The following is a 15,724-nucleotide window of genomic DNA, read 5'->3' on the forward strand; positions in this document are numbered from 1 at the left end:
GGCCCTGGCTGCAGCCGCCACGGCGGCACCTCCTGGACGTGCTAGCGCCCCTGGTCCTGCTGCTCGGGGTCCGCGGGGCCTTGGCAGAGCCAGGTAAGACCGGCGGGAACGCGAAAGTGCGCGCGCCGGGCCGCCCGGCCTCCGGCGCTTTGTGCGGGTCTGCGCGGGGGCCCGGCGGCCTCCTCACCCCCAGCCCATCTCGGCTTCGGTCCCGGAAACCAGCCCCTGCTCTGCCCACGCGCGCAGGTGGCTCGCGGGCGGCGGACAGAGCGGGGGCGGGGTGGGCCTGCGGCCCTGTGTCCCAGGTGTCCCGCGCCGGCCATTCATTCTTCGGCTGCGGGGGTTCGCGCCGCCCGGACGCGTCGCGGGGTCCGGGGCGTGGGCTGGGCTGGAGGGTGGTGCGGGCCGTCAGCGCCGTGAGCCCCTCGCGTCGCGACCAGACTTCGGCGACTCAGCATGGAAGTTGGTGCTGTCCGCGCTGCGGGCCGAGGGCCAGCGAGGGGCAGGGGCTGTGGTAGTGGTGGCGGTGGCTCACGAGCGGTGGCTCCGGAGACGCCGCGCATCCGCCGTCCCCTCGCCCGGCCTGTGTCGCCGTCATTGGCCTCGTCCCTCCCAGCTCCTGAGCGGCCGCCGTGGGGTCGCGCCTCCGGACCCCGGGAGTGACCCCGCGTGCGTCCAGCCGCTTTCCGGGAGGACTCAGTGCGGAGCGCTGCCACTTAGTCTCCAGCCTGTCGAGGCAAAGCTGCCTGGGATCCCCAAGGCCAGTCTTTGTGCGCCGCGGGGGCCGCCAGGCCTCAGGTCCCCGCGGTCGCCGCGGTGTCGGGTTGCGCGCGGTCGCTTTGATGAGGCCGAGCGCCCGCAGCGGCAGCGGGAGAACAATGCGCAGAAGTCCGTTGTTTGGCCGCGCCCGCTGCTTTTCCCGCGTGCACCACAAACCGTGCCGCGGGGGCCGTTCCAGCCGCGCGAAAACTCCCTCCGCCACCAGCTCCTGGGACCTCGTTCCTGACCACGCGGCCGCCAAGTCTTCGTCCGGACACGCCCAACAATGACACGGGAGCGGGCGGCTGGGGGATGCCGGGCCCAGGGCATCCCCTGCCCCAGAGAGTCCGGTGTTCTGTCCCCGCTGGTCCGAGCACAGCGCCGGGAGCAGACGCTCCTCAGCCGTCTCCTCGCGTCCCCCGAAAGCAGCAGATCGCGGCACACCTGCTTAGCACAGCTGGCGAGGGAGGGGGGCCGGACTGGCGGGAAGTCGTTCTAGGGAGAGAGTAATTTGTTTCACTGTTTCCAATGGGCTTAGTCACAAGTTAAATAGCACCGACCTTTAAAAGTAAGCACCTCGTAAACCTGCGTCTGTGGGCCGCAGATAACCCCGTTGGTTCGTGTTAACTCCAGGGGGGGCGCTTAGCTACCCTTTTGCTCTTCCATGGTTCTGTGGGCCTCTGGCTTCTCACTGACCGCCCAGGGCTACCTGGGGCGGCTAATCATGGCTTCAGGAGCTGTATGCCCCGCTCACCCAGGACAAGGACAAGCGCAGGCTGGGGCTTGGGCTGCTCCAGCAGGAGTTTGTAAACCTGAAGCCACTCACTTAAGGGGGAGAAAAGCGACGACGGGCAGCGCGCAGCCCCGGCGCAGGAAACATTGTTCCCCAGGAGAGGGAACCAGGCTATTGCTTGCAGCCGCCCAGCAAAGGAGAACGCCAGGCGGTCCGGCTTTGGCGGCGGGGTCTGACAGTAGGGTGGTCGATCCCCACAATGTGGACTTCAGAGTAGGGGGTGGCGAAGACGGGAAAATGGCGTGGGTTTTTATCCGGCCGCAGGTCGGGGCTGCCGTGGGCTTTGTGCTCCCCACTCCCACCCCTCCCCCACCCTTTCCTCACGGGGAAGAGCAGGTCCCACTGGGACCTTGAGTTGGGATAATTACCTGGGCAGGTGTTACTGGAGCGAACTAATGTGTATGAAATCCTGACTTAGCAGGGGCTGCTTGTTCCAGAAAACCTTAAAAATCACCCACGGGAAGCAAAGGCTTGAAACCCAGTTTGCTGATTTGCACGTTTTTCTGACCAAAATGATGCATTTTTTCATGCCTGTCTGTGCTCGACTTGACCAAAAAAAAAAAAAAAAGTCCTGTTTCGTGTGGGGACAGGTCGCTGCCATTCTGATGCTGGCGAGTGGCAGTCTGTGCGTTTCCTCCCCGACGGGAAACCGGTGGAGGTGGCCCCCCTGCTGGTGGCAGTGTGTGGAGTTACCCGTGTTAAAGTGGCCGTCAACACAGAGTGGGCTGGGGACGGAGGACAGCCTCCAGCCTGGTCTCTCCCACTCGCGACCTCAGCATTTGGGTCTGTCGGCTCTCCTTGCCCCTCAGCCCTCTGTCTCTGGGCCACCCATGGCCAAGCGTGGTCCCTGCCCCCCCCCAGGGGTGGCCGCAGGGATTGGGCTTGAGCAAGACCCAGCCAAGACCCTGTGGCCCCGCATCGGCGGTGTGGGTCACCCTGGGATGCTGGCGGGCCTAGGCTGGTGGGAAGGGGGTCTCGTGCCAGGCAGGCTTGTTTCTAGGTGAAGCTGTGGCCAGGGCCCTCCGGCTGCGGCCGCTGCTGCTGCGGAGTCTTCAGGGTTCAAATGCGAGACCTCTAAGATAGTTTTGAATTTCAGCAGAACTTGTTTTTCAGGGTACACCTGTTTTCCTCTAAAAGAAGGAGCGGGGGGAGTCCTGGAAGGAAACCTAGAAGGAGTGACACTGACTCCCTTCCAGAAACAGGCCCCGGACATACATGCATGCATGCATATCCCCAAGAGCCCCGCCCCCCCCACTGCGCGCCCCGTCCGAAAGCAGACCTGTGCACACGCACACATACACACACACACATCACTGCATGCTCACATGTACGCGCGCAGTGTGCACATGTGTGCGTGCACACACCAGCGCACACACGACATTCACGCACACGCCAGTGTGCACACGCGACATGCAGACAGCAGTGCACACACATGCACGTACACACACCAGCATGCATAGACACATGCACACACCAGCGCACACAACATACATGTACATACACATATACATGCACACACTAGCACATGCACACGTGGGCATACACACACGCGGAGATATACATGCATGCACATTGGCATGCACACTCGCACACACCAATGCACACATGTATTCACATGTAGTTTGCATGCATGTGCATGCACACACATCGATGCATGCACACATGCATGCATGCATGCATATCGCTGTGCATGTGCACACCAGCACATACACATGTGGGCATGCATGCACAGTATAGCACATGCATGTATGCATTAGTGCACACACATGTATATGTACCTCTGTGCACACGTGCACATGTGAACATATGCAGGCATACATCAGTGTGCATGCACACATGCATGCACATTGGTGCACACACACACGGGCATACATGTACATGCGCACACACCACACACACATACACCAGTGCATGTGCACGCGGGCATACGCGTGCATGCGGACACATATCAGTGCATGCACACATACATAGCATATACATGCTTATGTGCACACACACACCAATATGCATGCACACACACATGCATGTACATGCACCTGCACACATACATGCTTGTCCTCTCCATCACAGAGCCTGGTTCTCTCTCCAGATTGTTGAAAAAGCTGGTTCTGTGGGGCTACGGGGAGAGCTGGAAGGACCCCGTGTGGCTTGTCAGCCCCTCTTCCTCTGCTGTGGGTGATGGCTCTGGGTCTCAGAGGGCCCACGAGGCAGTGGGCCAGGAGGGGATGCCGCAGCCCAGGTGTGGCCTGGAGGGGGAGTCTTCATGATACCTCACTGCTCAGCTGTTCGTCCAGGGCTAGAGATGGCCCTTCCAGCCCCGAAGGGGGTTCCTTCACGCTGCCAAGGGCACTCAGAGCCCCCCAGAGCCTGCCATTGGAGCATGTGTTGGAGACCCTGATCCACTGTTACACTTTCTGGGCGAGGCCTGGGCCTCCCGAGATCCTCACAGCCGGTGAGTGACCGAATGGGGCAAAACCTCGTCTTTTGATTCAAGGTTCAGTGAGCCTCCTTCTTGCTCACAGGCTGAGGCCTAGTGGCAAGGACCGGTCAGCTGAGGGGGTGGCCTCCAGTACCCAGGCGTTCAGGGGTCAGATGAGGGTGTGGCTTGGGGCAAGCTGGCCTTGCTGCAGCTGTGACTGATGAGCGGTCCCCAGGCCGACTCTGTCTACAGTGCCCTCCCCACAGGCCCTCCTGCTGCCCTGGTGGAGGCGTGGCCAGCAGGTCTGCTCACACATATCATGCTCTCATCTCCCTTGAGACAGGGTTAGCTGTTACCTGTAATAGTACCAGGTCACGCCCTGGACAGAGGTCCCCCCTAGCCCCCAGAACACAGCTGGCTAAGCAGCAGCTGTCCAGGGCTTGGGTGTCACAGGACCTGCTATGTAAAACGCCTCGAAACTTGATGCAGTTGGGAAGAATAAAATATTGAGAAAATTAAAATACATGTTTGGTGTGCTCATGAAATAACTTGGTATGATTTGACGGCAAGTGGCCCAGACGTGCATCGAGAACGGGTGGGCCTACTTTGTGCTCTGGCCCACCCGGATGCCCTCCCGGATGCCCTCCCGGACGGAGCCGGCAGCCACGTCCTCTGAGGCCTCAGAGGCCCAGGGCAGCGCTGCCTGACCCTGCTCCAGGCCGCCTTGGTTCCCGACCCCACCCTGGGGTGCCGTGAACGGCGGCTGGTGGTTCTGTAAAGCCCCACGGGGTGTGTGAGGAGCACTGTACTTTCCTACCACACGTGGCTCTGTATGTCACGCAGGTGACTCCGTACCGCACGCTGCCTCTGCGCCCCCAGTGAGCCTCCCTCAGAGAGACAGGAAGCCCGGCGGGCAAGGACTTTTCTGTTCTGCTCCCGGCAGGGGGGGTAGGGGTGCCATGGCCGGCGATGGCGTCATGCTTTAGGCTGGCGAGTCTGGGCCGCTGCAGAGGGCTGGGGGGGCTTTGGATCATGGATACGCTGAGTCACAGTCAGTTTGGAGGCTGCAGGGCGCTGTCTGCTCGGCCCGCTGTGCCTGCCGGAGCGCGTCCTGTGCCCGGCTCCCCGGGCTCGGGCAGGCCCCAGCATGGGCTTCCTGGCTGTCCTCGGCGCGAACCCCAGGAGAGAGAACCGTGTGCAGGCCCGGTCATCATGCTGGAATTCCGTGCTGCGGACGGGCCCCTCCCGGGCTGATCTGCGAGAGGCAGGACCCGGCAGGGGCGGCCACCCTGGGCTGGCGGCTGGCGGGGTCCCGGCCACCCTGGTTTCTGGAGGACCAGGAGGCTCTGTGGGGGGCCCGAGCCAATGCTCGGCCCAGTCGGCCCAGGGACTGGCCACAGGTTGGGGTTGACCTTGACGGGGTGTTTCCGGGGGAAGGACACTGGGCCAGAGCCAAAGGCTCGGGGGCTGGCGGACGGGGACCGTGTGACAGTGAGCGTGGTGACAGGTCCCAGTGGCAGGGCCTGGATCCACGCCGCAGACGTCACATGCTGCGTGTTCGCGTTTGCCGTGTTTTGCACTGTCCCTCTGAGTAGGTTCAGCACGTGCCACAGTGAGGCCGCCTGTCCTTGAGTCCAAGTTTAGCGTCTTCGAGACGGTACTGGGCTTCGGCAGCTGGGTCCCTCCGGCTGCGGGGACCGGGCAGCACGAGCTGTCCTCCGTGTTCGTGACAGGGGCCCCTGCACTGGGGTGACGAGCTGGTGCGGAGGCAGTTCCACGAGGCTGCGTCTCAGTAGCCGTTACCTGCGTCCCAAGCCGGGAGCGTGAAGGGCTCAGAAGAGTGGCAGTTCAGTGCTGGGAACTGGAGGCTGGGTGGCCTCTGCAGACCCCGCGTCCAGGCGCCCCACGGCCTCCAGGGGGAAGGTCAGCGTTCTCTATGTTAACATCTAGACACTGGGAACTGCATGCTGGAGACGTCACCAAGCCCACGTGCGTGCTGCTGCTTTGACCAGGGGGTGAGGACAGCGTCCGTCCCCGTGCTGTTGGGGATGGCAGGGGCATGGGAGGGGAGCAGTGACGTCCAGGGACCCTGCGGGGCCAGCCATCCGGCAGAGACCACCCCCCCCAGTGGTCTGATGCAGGGCGGACCTGGGGGTGAAGGGGACCGTCGGAAGCGGCCCTGCCTTTCTCTGGGTTCCCTCTGTCCGTCTGTGGCATCTCCCAGGCTGGGGCTGAAGTGGGGGTGGGGGCCGGCATTTTCGAAAACCACCTCTGGCGGGTCTCGCTGTTGGGTGTCTTGGGGTGAGTGCAGCCACTCGGCCTCTTTTTCCATCTGGCCATTGACGTCCTGCTGCGTGTGTGCGCGGTCGAGCACCTTCTGTGTGCAAGGCGCCCCGCCTGCCCCAAAAGACAGGAAGGCGGCCCCCGGCGCATCTCCTTTGGGGGCTACGGTGTGGGAAGGGTGAGGGAGGCGGGGGTGCGTCCACAGTGGGCTCTGGGTCCCCCCGAGCACGTTGTGTCCTCGTGCTCCTAGTCTGGGGCACCCCCTCGGCCAGCGTTCGGGCTGACAGTGGGGGGCATCCCTCTGATCGTGCAGTGGGGATTTACCTACACGTGGCTTTCCAGCCGGCCCCGGCAGGCTGGGTGCTCTCAGTTTGGCAGGGGAGACAGAGCGTGTTCGCGTTCTACCCTGTGAGCCCGTCTGCTCGCGTGGGGCGCTGTTCTGAGGCCTCAGCCGCCGAGTCTGGTGTTCTGGGCACTGACGTGACCGGGCGTTCTGGACACCCCGTCCCACATTTAAGAACGAGGCCAGACCGCTTCGTCCACAGTGCACTTCCATGGCACACCCGGCTGGTCACACGACAGCCCCAGAGACGCTGCGTCCGGTCCTCCGAGCCGGTGAGCGTCGCCTCCTGTGGTGACCAGGGCTGTGCAGCTGTGCTCAGGGCCCTCGAGCTGGGGAGGTGGCCTTGTGTCGCCCAGGTGTGCCCCGCCTGTCACCCCAGTGCCCCAGCAGGGGACGGGGCAGGAGGGTCAGAGTCGGGAAGGGAAGCAGAGGCCGGAGGGGGAGACTGGAGGACAGGCTGCCTCTGGCTTTGAGGGTGCAGGGCGGGGGTGGGGGATAGGGGGAGGCAGGCTCTTCCACGCACCCCTCCCCCCATGTGTTTGTGTGTGTGGCGTGGTGTGTGGTGTGAGCTTGCTGGGGGAGGCGGTCGGACCGAGAGCCGGTGGGGGGGATGGACCAGTGACACAGATGGCCTGGACAGGGCACTGTTGGGCGCAGTGCTGACCACTGAGGGGGTTCTCAGTGTGGGGACTGCTTTGGGACTCATGGCCTTGGCAGGGAGGAGGCCGTGTTGACCTCCGCAAGGTCAGACAGCGACTGTGCTGTTCTGTTTTTGGAGAATGAGGCAAATGGTGCAGAAGTGGGCGCAGCCCGGCCCGAGGCCCCGTGTGGTGCGAGGCTGGCAGGGCACACGCGCCCTCCGTGCCACTTGCCTTCAGTCACCCGCTGCTGCTGCGGTCACCTCCAGGTGTCTGGGATGGCGGTGGGGACTGCCCACAAGGCTGGGCTTCCTCAGGAAAACAGCCGAGCTGGCCATGTCCGTGAGGCTGGGCGCTGGAGACTTTTAAGTTGCATCTTCCATTTGCCTCCATTGATTGGCCATTTGTCACCTGTTCGTTGGTGCAGAGACCTTTCCCGAGAGTTCCCGCATTTAGCAAAAGCAGCAGATGTCCAGGCAAAGCAGGTGGCTGAGAGCCTATGTCCCGTGGGCAGCAGAAAGACCACAGTGCGGGGGCAGCTGGGGTAGGCGTGACCCTGGGGGGTGTCCAGGGGCCTTGTGGGTGCAGTCGGCTCTCATGCCCCCTCTGGCTCTCGGAAGTGGACAGGTCTCCCTGGGCCCCTCTGGGGACCAGCTGCAGCCAGGCGTGTCCGCAGGACAGGTCACTTCCTGTCCAGAAGACTGGGCTGTGGGCAGCCTCCGTGTCTTTTGTGAGAAGCCTGAGTGGGCCTGAGGGGACTTGGGTGGGGAAGCCCAGGCCCCCGGTCTCGGGTGGGGGTGGGGCGGTATCTGCTCAGACGCAGGCGCCCAGGGCCACGCGTTGAGGATGGCAGCGCCGGCTTTGCAGTCTGGTCACCCTGGTGGCCGTCACGTCCCAGCCAGCAGGTTTAGAGACCGGCTGATTCGGGTTTATAATCAGGTCGCTGGGTAGTGAACGGTGGCCGGCCCTGCCCACGGGGTAGCAGGACAGTGCAGGGCATTGCCCTCACCCGCCAGCCGCCCCGCCCCGGTGCTAGGCCCGGCCTCCGTTTCCCCGTGCTGCCTGTTGTCTGCGGGCCCAGCGAGCGTCCTCTGCTGGTGTCCGAGTGACCTCGGGGTCCCGGACCCTGAGCGCCCAGGTGTGAGGGCGTGGCTGCTTTGACCTTTGCCCTCCCCTGTGTTCTTAGCGGAAACTATTCTAGTTCCTGTCCCCAAGGGCTTTGCTGAGCGATGGCCAGTTTCTCCTCCCTGTGGCAGTCACAGCTCAGGACGGTGCGTTTGGGGACTCGCTGCTTAACCGCCGACACCAGACAGCTGAGGGCACGTCAGCCTCTGTGCTCAGCCGCAGTCTGCGTGACGGGCGGGCCGGGCACGGAGACGCGGTGCGGCCACAAGGGAGCCCGCCTCGTCCCCTTCTGCCGGACACAGACCCCGGTCCCCACGGTGAAGACGGCGCCGCCTCTGTCGCTCAGGCGCTGGGACTGTCACCGGGCTCGTTGCTGCCCGAGCCCCAGAGTGTCCCCAGCTTCGTTTGCCGTGGCTGTCATCGCAGCTCTGGCTGGGCCTGGGGGTCGCCTGGGTCCCCCTCGGGTGTTGGGGCTTCGTGTGGGCTCCTTGCTGTGTGTCTCCCGTGCCCCGGGCCTTGTGTATCCTGGTGCCGCCTCTGAGGTGTGCAGAGCATGGGGCCTGCCAGGCGTCGGCCGCTGCCCCGCCCCGTCCGACAAGTCTCCCGCGGGCTCGTCCCCCGTGTCCACTTCCGTGAAAACATAAACTCGGCGCTTCCGTGGCAGCTGTGCTGTGCTTGCGAGACCTGCTGGCGCGAAGCAGCATGAAGTCCGGGCACTTGGGGACCCGGCATCCAGCTCTTTACCGGCCGCAGACCTGACCGCTGGCCCCAGGCATCTCTGGACCGGGTGGCTGGTTCGGGCCTCCTCGGTTCTGCCATCTCCGTGGACAGCTGGACGGGTCATCTCCGGGGTGCAGACGCTTGCTTGGAGGGGTCTCCGCCATCCCCGGTCCTGTTCGGGGGCCGCGACCTCCGGTCGCCCGTGGGGCCACGTCCCAGAGGACACGTCTTCCGTGGACATTTGCTCAACCCAAGGGTCATGGTTTTTCTCCTTTAATTTCTTAAAAAGTTTTTTTCTTTCTGTGGGAAAATACACGTAAACGTCGCCGTCCGAGCCGCTTCTAGGTGTGTTTTTCGGTGGCACTAGGTTTGTTCACACTGTGCCACCGTCACCACCGCCATCTCCAGACCCTGGCGTAGCAGCCCGGAGTCGTCGCCCCGGAGCCGGGGGCGCACGGGTGTCACGGGCTGGGCCCGGAGCCTTCGCCGGGCTCTGCGCTGAGGGCGTCCGGGGCCGCCTGCTCGGGTCGTGCGATTTTGATGACTTTTGAAACCGTGTCACTTTGTGAAATGAGGCAGGTCGAACGGGAGCCGCACACCTAGAGTCGGAGGCCGGGCGGTGCGGGCGGAGGACGGAACGTGACGTGTCTCCTCCATCGCCTGCTGCTCCACGCCCGCCCGGCCCTGCACACTGCTCAGAGCTCTGGCTTTCAGGGGTGGGCGGTCACTGCCACGCGGCTCGGGCTGGCCCAGGTGGCTCTGGTCAGAACGGGAAGTCGTCGAGATGCTCTTATGGGGGAGAGAAGAAAAGAAGACCAGCTTCTGGAGGAAAAGGAATTTGGATGTAGATGGCACAATCATCGGCCAGGCCACACGCTGGGGGACAGGTTCTCAAGTGCTCAGGGCACCCCACGGGCCCCCGGGGTCCACGTGGGCCGAACGCCAGTCTCTGGCCAGCGGGGGCGGTGGGGGGGCCCCGGCAGGCCCGCTGCTGCCCTCCCCCCACCCCGCCTGCCGGGGCCGTGGGCAGCGCAGAGTTAACGGGTGCCTCCCGCAGGCCGGGGGCCACTGGGAGGCCGGGAGCTGGCAGCTCTTTCGTCGCTAATTGAAGACGTGAGATCCCCTCGCATGAAAGCCCCTTTGTGCTGGCCGGGGCTCGCTGGCCGCCCGGGCTCCTCGTGCACGGCACCCCCAGGAGCAGGTGATGGATGGCCCCGCGCTGCAGGAACGTCCCCGCGAGGCACCGCAAACAGCCTCCTCCTCCTCCGTGCTATCAGCTCGCGATGCGGGACAGTCCGCGTCCCTGTCGGACCTCGAGAAGGAGGGGAGAGGTCCGAACTGCCTTCTCTGGCGGTGTCCTGGCAACAGCATTAGGCTGCCGGGGGGCAGGCCTTCCCCGCGAGCCTGCGGCCATTGTGGGTGCAGGCGGGGAAGGCCTCGTGTGGACGGCCGGCTCCCTCAGACTGGCCCCCAAGAGAGCTGTGTAGGACTTGGGACCCAGGCTGGGGGAAGCCGTGCGGCGGAGGGGAGCCTCGGGGGGCGGGCCCCGCGCCCCCACCCAGTCCCCTCAGGCCCTGCCTTTGGCCGGGAAGGGCACCGTGGCTCATGCCTGTCTGTGCTCCTCCCCGCGTGCCCCTCCGGCCGGAAGACTCCCCCAAGCTTCAGGGGGCTCCCCAGTGTCCTCCACAGCGGTTCCTGGTGGTAGATGAGGCGGAGCCTGTGCACGTCTGCTCAGCACTCGCCAGGCTCCTGGAGGACGGACGGACGGATGGACAGGTGGGCTCTGGGCAAGACAGGACCATGTCACCAGGGGCCTCGAAGATTCCAGGCCCGGGGCAGAGCTGCTGAGTCAGGAGCGATGTCACAGGGTTGTCATGATTGGAAGGGTTAGGGGGGCCCAAACAAGGACACTGGGTGCCAACTGGGAGCCCTCCCCGGCTCCGGGCCGTCCACGGGCCCCGCCTCCTGAGCGCTGTTTGGGGACATCAGTCAGGTGATGCGCCCCCTTACGCTGCCCTTTATCCTGGCCCCGTCACAGGCCCCCAAGTGCAGCCCAAGGCTGAGCGTGTGGCCGCCCTGCGCCCCCAGCACCATGGTCGGGGCCCAGGCCCGCCCGCCCCGCTGTCCCCGCCTGTGCCGCTCCCTCTGGCTGGAGGACCCGCGCCTTCCGCTGGCCCTCCGGGGCCCTCCTCCCGTTCCGGCCTGGGCAGACCGTGGGGTCCGCTGCCGACACAGCTCCGGGCACTTCGAGGCCAGCCGTGCATGTGCCGGTGCCGTCCTCGCCCGGAGACCCCGGAGACCGTCACTGCTGCCAGCGCCCAGGCCTCGGGCAGGGACGAGCCTTTGCGGTCTCGGTGCTGAGGCCCAGGGCCACTGTGCGGGAGGTGGTGCGTGCGCCCGGTAAGTGAGTGTCTGTTACAGGACCCTCGGGGTGCCCGCCTCCGAACCCCTGTCCCTGGCACCTGTGCAGGGGTGCGGCTGCCCGGCCTGACACCCTGGGCACCGTTCCTTCATCCCCGTGGTTTGCTGGTGGTCCGTCCCCACGCCCCAACATACTTGCACACGTGCCCACACCCACGCACGTTGCCGTATGCAGTCACACACATGCACGGACAGGCAGAGACACACACGGACACATGGACAGGCAGAGACACACACGGACACATGGACAGGCAGAGACGTGCTCACACAGACACACATGGACAGTCACAGACACAGGGTCACACACACGCCCACTGTGCTCACACACACATGCTGCCATACACAGACACACTGCTGTACAGTCACACACACACACACATGCACAGAGATACGCTCACACATGCACACATGCTGCTATATGTTGTCACACAGACACTGCTATATGCTGTCACGCAGACACACAAGGACACACACAGACATGCACAGACACATGCTCATACACACACAGACACAAACATGCACAAACACGCCCATAGATACATGCTCACATACAGGCACATAGGCATGTACAAAGACAATCACACACACAGACACACGAACATGCATAGACACATGCTCACACAGACACACACGGACAGTCACAGACACAGGGTCACACACACGCCCACCGTGAGGCTTACCCTGAGTGGAACCTGCACCCCAGGGATCGGCCCAGAGGCTGCCGTGCCCCCCGCTGCCCTGCACGCCCTTCTTTCCTGCCCTCTGCGCCCCCCACCCCCCACCCCGAGCTCTGCAGCTCCCAGCTCAGCCCTTGTCCTGGGAGACAGCCCCTCCTCGGTCCCTGGACCTTACCTGCCTGTGCTCAGAGGTGCTGCTGTGGGGGGGCCCAGGCTGCAGACCCCTCTGGGGATCCCTGGCAGGACCCTCTGGCTGTCACTGGTCTGCCCCGGAGGGAAGAGGCTGCAGGCCCCTCCCAGTCCCCGCCCTGACTTTCCTGCCGGCTCTCTGGGGTCCAGGCAGCACGGAGCCAGCTCATCCCTGGGGGACCCTGCTGCTCGAGACCCCACTTGCTCCTCTTCCCCTGATTGAAGCGACAGCGGTGCCACTGGCCTCGGGGTGCACAGGCGCCCTGCACCGCTGGCTCACCAGGCCTCCCCTGCTCCCAGGCGGGTTTCGATGGCGGTCAGTGCGGGGCTGGATGGAGAGACTTCCTCGCGGCCTGGCCCGGGCCCCTCGCCGGTCATCAGCAAACTCAGAGTGGACTGGCAGGTCGTGTTCGTCGCTAGGCCAGAGGCCAGGTGGGAGCAGGGAGGCCGGGACGCTGTCCCTGGGCGCAGTGAGTGCTCACGGGCTCCCTACGCGGGCCAAGCAAGAGCCAGCGCTGTCCCCCCTGGGGGACAGCTGCTTCCTGGAGCCTGCCGGGCGGTTTCTGGAAGGTTCAAGGAGCTGAGGTGTCCCACTGGTGACCAGCTGTCGTTGCTGCCTTTCCCTCGGCCGTAGGGGAGCTTGAGTTTGGGGATCGTGTCACTGGGCCTGGGGTTGGAGAATGATGGCCTATGTTTGCGTGTCACCGAGGTCTTCATTGGATGCGCTTGCTCATATGGGCGCCTTTGAGATGTTCTGTCACCTTCTTTTCCTCAAAGAACATGGTCAGGTGACTCGAAGAGAGCAGGACGTGGGAGCTGCCACCTGCGGGGCATTTTGCAGGTGGAGACAGAACCCCAGGTCAAGCCCTAGTCTGAAGACCGGCCTGGGTGACCACCTGCGGGGCTGAGTGTGGTCATCTGACGCCCTCGGGACGTGGATTTGCCTCCTTCTCAGGGCCCTTGTCTCCATGGGGTCAGCCCAGGTCAGTGCCTTCTCCTTGCCCACGGGGGTCCCCGGCCTTGAGTCACCCAGGTTAATACCGAGTTAGCTCAGGCTCAGCCACACGTAAGCATGCGAGCTGGCCAGCGCCCCGTTTCTTGGAAGGGTGACTTCGTTTGCATCCCGATGACCCTTTGGTCCTGATGGGGCGGAGCTGTCGCCAGTCGGTTTGAGGTGGTCTCCACAGCATTGTCCCTGTGGGAAATGGCTGGGTACGGCCAGCTCTGCACCCTGGTCACCCCTGCCCGGCTTAGATTTGAACTCTAAGGCGGGACAGTATGAGTGCGTGGGACAGCATCTGCCTCGGGGCTGGCCCGTCCAGCTGCTGCTGGGCCCTGGTGGGCCACTTGCGAGGGGGCTGGGTGCTGGCTCCGTGTGGTCGGGCGAGGGTCTCGGGCGTAAGGACCCTGCCTGGCGCCTGATTGGACGTCCCCGCTAACGCTGGCACCCACGGTGGGCATGACAGTGACCGGTACAGCCGCAGAAGAGCCAGCCCACGGTCACCGAGCGCCTTCTGGGTCAGTGGGCCTGGCCGCTGCCGGCAGGGTGACCACGCCTGGCACTGCCCTGAGGACGGCACTCAGGCCGTGAGGATCGGTGGCAGGTCCGGGCACTCGGAGGCCTTGGGCTGGTGACCACGCAGAGAGCATCATCTCGGGTGGGGGAGGGGCCCATGCGCCCAGAGCAAGGGGCTGTGGGACACACCCCGTGGTTTCCGTCCTGCGGTGCCACCCCCCACCCTCAGCCCCTCCAGACACTCTTGGCCCTGAGGTTTCTGTGGGGCCACCGCTCTGGCCCTGCTTGCCCCCGTGGGTCTGCAGAGGGAGGCTGAGGCTGTGTGTCTGTCCCCCGGTTTTGGTAGCCTGGGGGTGCAGTCCATCCCTGGAGGGTCCCGGGCCACTCCCCGCCCTTGGGTCTAAGGCCCCCTGTGAAGCCCCGTGTCGCAGCGGGGGCCTTGGGGAGGAGATGGCCGGTGCTGGCCCAGGCTCGGCCGCTGCTCAGTTCATGGGCACCCCTGAGGGTGGCAGCCTGGGCCAGGCCATGGGGGCGCGCTTCAGCCTAGGCGCGTGCCGGGCAGGTCCGCAGGCTCCGTGCTGGCGACGAGTGACAGCCACAGGCTGGACTGCCCCGAGGTGCGGCCCGTGCTGCTGGTTTTACTGTCACTTGGGCAAGAATTTAAACGGTGCGACTTGTGGCCTGCAGGTCTTTGTTTCGGCCTCCAGTCTGGGGTGCCACCCTGGCCCTCACTGTCAGCCCTAAGTGTGATCGCTCCCTTGGGCCTCGTGGTGCCTGAGGGGGCCCGGGGAGCAGAGGGGGCTGGGCAGGGCAGTAGGCACGTGTGGGGGCTCAGGCTGTTCCATGGCCACCCGCAAGGGCTCCAGGTTCTGAAGCCCGAAGGGTCCCCTTGGTGCGTCCTGCCTTTTCCCGTGGTGCCTTATTGGGGTAGGTCAAGGGGCGGGGCCTGGGGGCTCAGACATGGGGTGCCAGGAAGGACGCCCCTCCCTCAGGGCTTGGCGTGGAGGTCAGTGCGGGGCCTGTGGGACCCCCATGTTCCTCACCTGACCGAGAGGCACGTGGTTTAGGAAACAGACCCAGAGGCTGAGGCCTCTTCCCGAAGGGAGTGGATGCGCCTGATCCGAACTGACTTCTGTCTGTCAAACCCTAAAACCCCAGTAACAGCCAGAGAGGGGAGGGAGGGAAGGAGGGAGGGACGGAGGGACGGAGGGAGGGACGGAGGGACGGAGGGACGGAGGGACGGAGGGACGGAGGGACGGAGCATGAGCTGGAGGGAGATGGAGATGCAGACGGAGAGGGCGAGAGATGGGGGGGAGGGAGAGACACACGTGGGGGGCGGGGTGGGTGAGGGAGTGAGCAGCAGGCGCTTTGAGCCCCGACGTCCAGTCGGGGTTCGTCCAGTCGGGGTTCACACTCGCCAGCTTGCGGGTGCAGCACGTCCTCGCTCTCGCAGCCCCGCGTGGGGCGGGGACCTGCACTCAGCGTCCCCCCCACTGGCGCCAGGTGCGTGGCCCGCGGCCCCTATTTGCCCCTTTAATGTGAGACGAGCACCCAGAGGGGGCGTGGGGACCCCTCCCGGTGTCCCCGTTTTTTAGCCAGGTCTTTCCAGAGTGTTCGGTTACTGTTCAGCTGCCATCTCGGCTTGGGCGAGGTTTAAACGCAGCAGTGAGCCGGCACCTGGGACCAGGCTGACTGCCGCTCAGCTCTGCGGCTGTGACGTGACTCTGGGCCACCAAGGGAGGCGCGTGTGTGGCCCCCAGACACTGGGGGGCACGAACGCCTCCTCTGAGGGAGCCCCCATGTGTGGGCGCCCGCGGCCCCCCTGCGGGTGCTTCCACACC

The 15,724-nt window shown here is 64.7% G+C and overlaps 1 protein-coding gene across 1 annotated transcript in view; it reads left to right on the forward strand.

Moving 5' to 3' along the window:
- Window positions 1–5: 5 nt before the first annotated feature.
- Window positions 6–15,724, forward strand: part of COL18A1 (collagen type XVIII alpha 1 chain) — a gene marked incomplete at its 5' end in the record, with an annotated part of 80,889 nt that continues 65,170 nt past the window's right edge. The window contains one exon of the mRNA XM_025040315.1: window positions 6–93. Coding sequence (XP_024896083.1) covers window positions 6–93 — 88 coding nt within the window. The remainder of the gene's footprint in view (window positions 94–15,724) is intronic.

The sequence above is a fragment of the Pteropus alecto genome, unplaced genomic scaffold, assembly GCF_000325575.1.
Source record: "Pteropus alecto unplaced genomic scaffold, ASM32557v1 scaffold339, whole genome shotgun sequence".
In the NCBI taxonomy this organism is placed as follows: Eukaryota; Metazoa; Chordata; class Mammalia; order Chiroptera; family Pteropodidae; genus Pteropus; species Pteropus alecto.